This window comes from Salvelinus alpinus, chromosome 3 (assembly GCF_045679555.1).
Source record: "Salvelinus alpinus chromosome 3, SLU_Salpinus.1, whole genome shotgun sequence".
In the NCBI taxonomy this organism is placed as follows: domain Eukaryota; kingdom Metazoa; phylum Chordata; class Actinopteri; order Salmoniformes; family Salmonidae; genus Salvelinus; species Salvelinus alpinus.
The window spans coordinates 77,441,262-77,451,506 of record NC_092088.1 but is presented as its reverse complement, the minus strand read 5'-3'; the positions used below and the strand labels follow the sequence as shown (position 1 = coordinate 77,451,506).

General features: G+C 44.7%; 1 protein-coding gene across 1 annotated transcript in view; it reads left to right on the top strand.

Moving 5' to 3' along the window:
• Window positions 1–10,245, top strand: part of LOC139571380 (BAH and coiled-coil domain-containing protein 1-like) — a 141,691-nt gene that overhangs the window by 96,020 nt on the left and 35,426 nt on the right. The window contains exons 13-14 of the mRNA XM_071394198.1: window positions 2,054–2,220; window positions 5,259–5,500. Coding sequence (XP_071250299.1) covers window positions 2,054–2,220; window positions 5,259–5,500 — 409 coding nt within the window. The remainder of the gene's footprint in view (window positions 1–2,053; window positions 2,221–5,258; window positions 5,501–10,245) is intronic.

The window sequence follows — 10,245 nt, the reverse complement described above, 5'->3', positions numbered from 1 at the left end:
TGATGTCATCCAGTCAGGGGTAACCAGAGCCTCTCATTGGCCCAGAGATCTGACAGACGAGACTCCGCTGTCCTCTACCAACCAGGACAAGATACATTCTTCCTTCCTTCCTTCCTTCCTTCCTTCCTTCCTTCCTTCCTTCCTTCCTTCCTTCCTTCCTTCCTTCCTTCCTTCCTTCCTTCCTTCCTTCCTTCCTTCCTTCCTTCCTTCCTTCCTGTCTCTCTCTCTCTGTCTTTCTCTCTGTGTCTCTCTCTCTCTCTCTGAGGGTATTGGTTAATTAATTATTTAATTAACTCTCTCTTTATCCCACTCTTTCTCACTTTCCATCTCACTCACACGCGTTCTCTCCATCCCTTACTTTCAGTTCCTTCTCCCAGCCTTCCTCTCTTTTAATATATGATGTGTGCCCTGCCTGTTCTATGGTTTGAGCTTACACACAGCTTTGTAATATTGTAAGTGAATAGCCGTTCAGCTCCAGTGGTCCAGCTGTGAGTGGGTCAGTAGTAAAGCCAGACACTGCTCCTTATTGGCCAAGCACCCCTTTCTCTCTCTTGTTCTTCTATCATCCATCTCTCTCTTCTCTTCTGCTCTGTCGACTGGTCTAAATGTCTCTTGCTCACTCGCCTTCTCCTTCTTTCTCTTGCTATGCCCTCTCCCCCTCTCCCCCCCTCTCTCTCCCCCTCTCTTTCTCTTTCTCTTTTTTCAATGTAAGGACTTTATTGGCATATGTTTACTAAAGCAAGTGAAATAGATAATAAACAAAAGTGAAATAAACAATTCAAAAAATGTACAGTACACATTACACTCACAAAATTCCAAAATAATAAAGACATTTCCAATGTCATATTATGTGCAAATAGTTAAAGTACAAAAGGGAAAATAAATAAACATAAATATGGGTTGTATTTACAATCTCTCCCTCTCTCTCTCTCTCTCTCTCTCTCTCTCTCTCTCTCTCTCTCTCTCTCTCTCTCTCTCTCTCTCTCTCTCTCTCTCTCTCTCTCTCTCTCTCTCTCTCTCTCTCTCTCTCTCTCTCTCTCTCTCTCTCTCTCTCTCTCCCCTTCTTCCCCCTCCCTCTCTTACTCCTTAGTAGACTGAGTCAGTACCCTTCTTTCCCCTCTTCTCTCCTCCCCCTGGAGGGTAAATTGGTTTGTGTCCATGTCGGTAATGAGGAGATGTAGGACAATAAATTCATACTTAGCCTCTTATTGCTTCTACTCCTCCTTCTCCTCTACCTTGTCCTCTCTTCTCCTCCTCTTTCTCCTCTGCCTCATCTTCCCTTCTCCCCCTTCTCCTCTACCTTGTCCTCTCTTCTCCTCCTCTTTCTCCTCTACCTTGTCCTCCCTTCTCCTCCTCCTTCTCCTCTACCTTGTCCTCCCTTCTCCTCCTTCTCCTCTACCTCGTCCCCCTTTCTCTTCCTCCTCCTCCTCTGCCTCATCTTCCCTTCTCCTCCTCCTCTACCTTGTCCTCCCTTCTCGTCCTCCTTTCTCTTCTGCCTTATCTTCCCTTCTCCACCTATTTCTCCTCTGCCTCGTTCTCCCTTCTCCGCCTCCCTCCCTCCCTTTGTCTCTATCATCCTCTCTCTCCCTCTACTTTTCTCTTGTGCGCAGCAATTTGACTGTCTCTGCAGCTCGGCGAAATGAACCGGTGTGTGTGTGTGTGTGGGCTGGCTGGTCCCTCATGAATATTCTAGTTGATCTGCAGGCGGTGACAATGACAGAGTTAATGACAGTGATAGATGGAGAGACAGCACTCCTTTAGCACTCTCCCTCCTTCTTTCTCTCCGTCTGTCCACCTCTTTCCCTCTCACTCAGCCGATGTGTGTGTGTGTGTGTGTGTGTGTGTGTGTGTGTGTGTGTGTGTGTGTGTGTGTGTGTGTGTGTGTGTGTGTGTGTGTGTGTGTGTGTGTGTGTGTGTGTGTGTGTGTGTGTGTGTGTGTGTGTGTGTGTGTGTGAATGCTATAACTTAGCTAACATTCACCTTGTTTGCCAATCACTTGTTTAGGGGGCGGCAATAGTAAAAAATAATGTCATTATCTTCTCTCTCTCCTCAGGAGAGGACGTTTTGACCTTTGACCTTAGTAGCCTGGCGACCCTGGCTGCGGCTCGCAGTCTGGAGCTTGGGGGAGGAGCTCCAGGGAGGGGGGAGGGGAAGCACTGTCCCGTCAGGAGGACCTTCAACCTGCGGCGGAAATGCAGCTGGACGCCTCGCCACGAGCCGGTATGTGTGTATGCTTAAACACACATAGAACTTTCCATACACATAGAGAACTGAACACACACACTCAAATCTGCACACACAGACAGTCCTGTAGGTATACACACTTGTTTACTCAAACATATAATGCACATGTACAGAATATAACTGTACTGTATATACACAGAAACACAGTATATAACTGTACTGTATATACACAGCTACACAGTATATAACTGTGCTGTATATACACAGATACACAGTATATAACTGTATATACACAGATACACAGTAAATAATTGTACTATATATACACAGTATATAACGGTACTGTATATATATACAGTATATAACTGTACTATATATATATATATATATATATATATATATATATATATACACAGATACACAGTATATAACTGTACTGTATATATACACACAGATACACAGTATATAACGGTAGTGTATAAATACACAGTATATAACGGTACTGTACTGTATTTTTTATTTTTTATTTTATTTATTTAACTAGGCAAGTCAGTTAACTTCTTACGGCTGAGATCGGCTGAGATCCCGTTAACGGGATCGACTTGACAACAGCCAGTGAAAGTGCAGGGCGTCAAATTCAAAGAACAGAAATCTCATAATTAAAATTCCTCAAACATACAAGTATTTTACACCATTTTAAAGATAAACTTGTTGTTAATCCCACCACAGTGTACGATTTCAAAAAGGCTTTACGACGAAAGCACACCATCTGATTTTGTTAGGTCAGTACCTAGTCAGGGAAAAACACAGCCATTTTTCCAGCTAAAGAGAGGAGTCACAAAAAGCAGAAATAGAGATAAAATGAATCACTAACCTTTGATGATCTTCATCAGATGACACTCATAGGACTTTATGTTACACAATACATGTATGTTTTGTTCGATAAAGTTCATATTTATATCCACAAATCTTAGTTTACAATGGCGCGTTATGTTCAGTAATGTTTTGCCTGCAAAACATCCAGTGATTTTGCAGAGAGCCACATCAATTTACAGAAATACTCATAATAAACATTGATAAAATATACAAGTGTTTAACATGGAACTTTAGATAAACTTCTCTTTAATGCAACCGCTGTGTCAGATTTCAAAAAAACTTTACGGAAAAAGCACACCATGCAATAATCTGAGTACGGCGCTCAGACACAAAAACAAGCCATACAGGTACCCGCCATGTTGTGGAGTCAACAGAAGTCAGAAATAGCATTATAAATATTCACTTACCTTTTAAAAAATATATATTTCACCTTTATTTAACCAGGTAGGCTAGTTGAGAACAAGTACTCATTTGCAACTGCGACCTGGCCAAGATAAAGCATAGCAATTCGACACATACAACAACACAGAGTTACACATGGAGTAAAACAAACATACAGTCAATAATACAGTAGAAAAATAAGTCTATATACAATGTGAGCAAATGAGGTGAGATAAGGGAGGTAAAGGCAAAAAAAGGACATGGTGGCGAGGTAAATACAATATAGCGAGTAAAACACTAGAATGGTAGATTTGCAGTGGAAGAATGTGCAAAGTAGAAATAGAAATAATGGGGTGCAAAGGAGCAAAATAAATAAATACAGTAGGGGAAGAGGTAGTTGTTTGGGCAGTATTATAGATGGGCTATGTACAGGTGCAGTAATCTGTGAGCTGCTCTGACAGCTGGTGCTTAAAGCTAGTGAGGGAGATAAGTGTTTCCAGCTTCAGAGATTTTTGCAGTTCGTTCCAGTCATGGGCAGCAGAGAACTTGAAGGAAAGACGACCAAAGTAGGAATTGGCTGTGGGGGTGACCAGTGAGATATGCCTGCTGGAGCGCGTGCTACGAGTGGGTGCTGTTATGGTGACCAGTGAGCTGAGATAAGGCGGGGCTTTACCTAGCAGAGACTTGTAGATAACCTGTAGCCAGTGGGTTTGGCGACGAGTATGAAGCGAGGGCCAACCAACGAGAGCGTACAGGTCGCAATGGTGGGTAGTGTATGGGGCTTTGGTGACAAAACGGATGGCACTGTGATAGACTGCATCCAGTTTGTCGAGTAGAGTGTTGGAGGCTATTTTATAGATGACATCACCGAAGTCGAGGATCGGTAGGATGGTCAGTTTTACGAGGGCATGTTTGGCAGCATGAGTGAAGGATGCTTTGTTGCGATATAGGAAGCCAATTCTAGATTTATTTTGGATTGGAGATGCCTAACATAAATCTTCAATAATGTTTCAACCGGAGAATTCCTTTGTCTTTAGAAACGAAAAGGAACGCAGCTACCTCTCACGGGGGCGCGCCTGAGTGAGCTCATGGCACTCTGCCAGACACCTGGTTGAAACAGCTCTCATACCCTCATCCTTCACAGTAGAAGCCTGAAACAAGGTTCTACAGACTGTTGACATCTAGTGGAAGCCTTAGGAAGTGCAATATGACCCCATAGACACTGTATATTGGATAGGCAAACCTACAAACCTCAGATTTCCCACTTCCTGTTTGTATTTTTTTCTCAGGTTTTTGCCTGCCATATGAGTTCTGTTATACTCACAGACATCAATCAAACAGTTTTAGAAACTTCAGAGTGTTTTCCATCCAAATCTACTAATAATATGCATATCTTAGCTTCTGGGCCTGAGTAGCAGGCAGTTTACTCTGGGCACCTTATTCATCTAAGCTACTCAATATTGCACCCAGCCATAAGAAGTTAAGAACAAATGTCAGCTCGGGAATTCGATCTTGCAACCCTTCGGTTACTAGTCCAACGCTCTAACCACTAGGCTACGCTGCCGCTAACCACTATGCTACACAGATACACAGTATATAACGGTACTGTACATACATGTTAAAACACAGTATATAACTGTACTATATATATATATATACACAGATATACAGTATACACTGTACAGTATATACATAGATACACAGTATATAACTGTACTGTATATACACACAGATACACAAGCTACATTTTCTATGTACCATCACACAGTACTGTCCATTTACAATCTACTATATACTTCATGTCTATCTGTCTGCAGATGTGTCCGGTGAAGGGTGTCATGGAGACGGTGGATGGAGCCGAGCTAGCAATACGAGTCCAGCTAGCGGAGATCCAGAGACGTTACAAAGAGAAACAGAGAGAACTGACAAAGCTGCAGAGAAAACATGACCGCCAGAAAGCAGAGACCTCTCACAGCCCTGCTCGCAGAGGGCCCGGTCGCCCCAGGAAACGCAAGTCTATCTCCAGTCCCAGCGCCTCAGACGGCCCTAAGAGACTCAGGCGAGTGTCTCCGCAGGGATTCTCCTATCCATTTATTCACTTATACAAGTTTCAAGTTTTAATGTCACATGCACAAATACAGTGAAATCCCTTTCTTGCAAACTCAAAACCCAACAATGCAATAATCAATAACAATGTATTACTAGAAAAAAAACACACGAGAAATAAGAATAAGAAATATGAAATACACCATAAAGTAAGTAACTAAGCATACTATATACAGGACATATTTGAAAAGTCAGTTCAAATAACATATGTACATTTGCAGGGATACTGGAGTGATGGAAGTAGATATAGGGCGATTAGGCAACAGGATATATGATAAACAGAGTAGCAGCAGCTTGTATGTTAGTGGGTGTGTGGGTCTGTGGAGTCAGTATAAATGTCTGTGCATATTATGTGTGAGTGAGCAGATGATGGAGTGAGTGACAGTGTGTGTGTTGACAGTGTGTGTGTGTGTGTGTGTGTGTTGGAGTGACACTGTGTGTGTGAGTATTTAGGGCCTTGTGAATGTGCATAGAGAGTGCAAATATTGAAATTAAAGGTCAATAAAGATACAAGGTGAACTCGGTCTATGTAGCTATTTTGTTAGCTATTTATCAGTTGTATTGCTTGTAGACAGAAGCTGTTCAAGAGCCTGTTGGTGTCAGACTTGATGCACCGGTACCTCTTGCCGTGCGGCAACAGAGAATATAGTCTATGGCTTGGGTGGTTGGGGTCATGGACGATTTTCCGGCCTTCTTTTCACACCACCTGATATAGAGGTCCTGGATGGCAGGGAGCTCGGTCCCGGTGATGTACTGGGCTGTCCTCACAACCCTCTGTAGCGCCATGCGATCGAGGGCGGTGCTGTTGCCATACCAAGCAATGATGCAGCCAGTCAATACACTCTCAATTGTACAGCTGTAGAACCTTTTAAGGATTTGAGGGCCCACGCCAAACTTGTTCAACCTCCTCAGAGGGAAGAGGCACTGTCGTGCCTTCTTCATGACTGTGTATGTGTTTGGACCACTTTAAGTCTTTAGTGATTAGAGGAACATGAAGCTGTTTACATGCTCTACTGTCACCCTGTTGGTGTGGATGGGGACGTGCTCGCTCCTACGTTTTCTGTAGTCCACGATCAGCTCCTTGGTCTTGCTGACGTTGATGGTGAAGTTGTTACTCCGGCACCACACTGCCAGGTCACTGACCTCCTCCCTCTCGGCTGATTCATCGTTGCCGATGATCAGGCCTACTACTGTCGTGTCGTCAGGGAACTTGATAATGGTGTTGGAGTCGTGCGTGGCCACACAATCGTGGTTGAATAAGGAGTACAGGAGGGGACTAAGCATACACCCCTGTGGGGCTCCTGTGTTAAGGGCCAGTGTGGTGGAAGTGATGTTGCCTACCCTCACCACCTCAGGTTGGCCCGTCACGAAGTCCAGGGTCCAATTGCAGAGGGAGGTGTTCAGACCCAGAGTCCTAAGCTTGGTGACGAGTTAATGAACAGCATTCTCACATAGTTATTCATCTTGTCTAGGTGGGTGAGTGCAGTGTGGAGAGCAATTGAGATTGCGTCATCTATGGATCTGTTGGGGTGGTATGCAAATTAGAGTGGGTCTAAGGTATCTGGGATGGTGGAGTTAATGTGAGCCATAACCAGCCTCTCAAAGCACTTCATGATTACAGAAGTGAGTGCTACAGGGCAGTAATCATTGTGGCATGAAGCCTTGATTGTGGTCATTTTAAAACGTGGGGATTACAGACTGGGACAAGGAGAGGTTGAAAATTACCGTGAATATGTCTGCAAGCTGTTCTGCGCATGCTCTGAGAACGCACCCTGGAATACCGTCGGGGCCCGTGGCCTTGCTGGTGTTGCCCTGATTAATGACCCTAAAGGTGTGACGGCCCTCACGCCAGGATCAATGTTGTTGTCAAAGCGTGCATAAAATGCATTGAGTTTGTCTGGTAGAGAGGCATCATTGGGCAGATCATGGTTGGATCTTCCTTTGTAATCCGTAGTAGACTGTAGCTCCTGCCACATGGGGCGGGTGTCAGAGCCGGTGTCATTTGATTTCACCTTATTCCTATATTGTCCTTTTACTCGTTTGATGACTCTGTGGAGGTCATAGCGGGCCTTCTTGTACCTATTCCTGTCTTCGGCCGTAGACTCAGAGTTGTCCACGATAGCTCTGTGTGTGGTAGTCCTGTCCTTTGGTTTAGCACCAATTTGGTGTTAATCCAGGGCTTTTGATTGGGGAAGCAGCGAACCTTCACCCTGGGTACAACGTCGCTGATGCATTTTCTATTGAAGCAGGTGACTGAGATGGTTAGCTCGGATAGATGAGTCGAAGTAGAAGCCGGAACTGGGGTAAGTAACTGCCGATCTGATGTTCAAAGTTCTTGTCGGTTGTAAGAAATAATAGAGGATACATTACAGGAAATAGAGTCAAAATAAAGAACAAAATAATCACAGAAAAGCTGTCTCGGGTCAGAGCTTGTAAAACGACAGCCATCCAGTACGACGCCATCTTGGTTTTTCCTTATATATAGGACTCATAGAAATATTGTTGCCTGAGATGAACCCTGTTGAGCTTCTTTATAAGAGGAACTGCTGCCTCTCTCTCTCTCTCTTACACACGCACACATGCACACCATATTTATCACTCCATTGATCATGTCCTGACCCCCTCTCACCCTCAGCACATATTAATATGGACAAAGTCCCCATGTAGACTTATCACAGTGATGAATGACTCTACAACCCCCTCTTCTTACACACACACACACACACACACACACACACACACACACACACACACACACACACACACACACACACACACACACACACACACACACACACACACACACCATTACAAAGCAAATCCCCTAATGCCCTACACAGTGTTAAATTCCAGTGTTAGGTCATCATATTGATGGATGTGTTTTCTGGCTGTGCTCCACCTATGATAGCGTGATAAACTGATTAAACAAGCACAACGTTTATCACGGTTACCACAGTGATTACAACACACTAATGAAAAATGACAACACACACACAAACCCACAGACGACACACACAACACACACATCCCATATTTGTTTAATTACTGGAGCTGGCTGGTATGTGACAGGGTGTATTTTTTTATTAATTAATTAATGCGTGTAGTATCATTAGTGTATTCCTTAATCTTTGAGAGCGAGACAGAGTGTGAGAGAGAGAGAGAGTTTCTCTAGCAACTGGTCTCTTGGTGGCAGTACTTGTTGGCATCGGTGTTGGAGAGAGGAAAAAGGGGAAGGCTGTTGTTATAGTAATTACATTCTCTGTTGATTTTACATCATTCTACATCAACCAACTGCCCTTGTCCCCTCTTCACATACTCTCCTTCCAGTGAGGATGTGACTGAGGGCTATCGCTGGGGCTTAGGGACTGACTGGGGGTCAAAGGTTGAAAGGAGAGGTCAGGGGGTGATGGTGACAGACAGGTTAGGGCTGGGCCATGGAGAGTTGATGTGTGGGATGGGTAGGGTTGCAAAATTCCGGAAACTTTCAATAAATTCCCTGGATTTCCTGCTTATTCCGTACGGATTCCAGGAATCCTCCAACCGGGATTTCAGGAAAACCAGGGAATTTATTGATGGTTCCCGGAATTTTGCAACCCAAGGTTTTAGTGATGTGGCAGTTTGTTAGGAGGAGTTTAGGGGGGTTCAGGAAGCTGGCTTCTCTGTAGATCCTGACTTCAGCAGGAAGCTGGCTTCTCTGTAGATCCTGACTTCAGCAGGAAGCTGGCTTCTCTGTAGATCCTGACCTCAGCAGGAAGCTGGCTTCTCTGTAGATCCTGACTTCAGCAGGAAGGTGGCTTCTCTGTAGATCCTGACTTCAGCAGGAAGGTGGCTTCTCTGTAGATCCTGACTTCAGCAGGAAGCTTGCTTCTCTGTAGATCCTGACTTCAGCAGGAAGCTGGCTTCTCTGTAGATCCTGACTTCAGCAGGAAGCTGGCTTCTCTGTATATCCTGACTTCAGCAGGAAGCTGGCTTCTCTGTAGATCCTGACTTCAGCAGGAAGCTGGCTTCTCTGTAGATCCTGACTTCAGCAGGAAGCTGGCTTCTCTGTAGATCCTGACCTCAGCAGGAAGCTGGCTTCTCTGTAGATCCTGACCTCAGCAGGAAGCTGGCTTCTCTGTAGATCCTGACTTCAGCAGATCAGTGTTGCCTTTCTTTTTGTCTGACTGTCTGAGATAACAACTCAACCAGGTGGTATTTCTCTCAGGTTTCACATTACACATCCTATCTTCCCCTCTTTTCATGCTCCTCCTTTCCTCCACTCATTCCCTGCTTAATCCTCTCCTCTCCCGTCTCCCTTTGCTCCTTCCCCAACTCTATCTATTTCCCTTCTTTCTTCCTCCCTCCCTCCGTCATTTAATCCTCCCTCCCTTCCTTCTCCCTCCCTCCCATCTCCTTCCCTCCCACCTCCTTCCCTCTCTTTTCCTTGAAGGGAGATGCTGAGCTCTGAGGGAATATAGGATTCACCTGCCTCAGACACCAGCTGCTCATAGCAGAGTGTGTGTGTGTGTGTGTGTGTGTGTGTGTGTGTGTGTGTGTGTGTGTGTGTGTGTGTGTGTGTGTGTGTGTGTGTGTGTGTGTGTGTGTGTGTGTGTGTGTGTGTGTGTGTGTGTGTTTGTGTTTGTCTATGTGCGCATTTGAGAGAGTAAAAGAGAGACAGAGAGACAGAGACTGGGAGGGAAAGAGAGAGAGGTGGTAGAG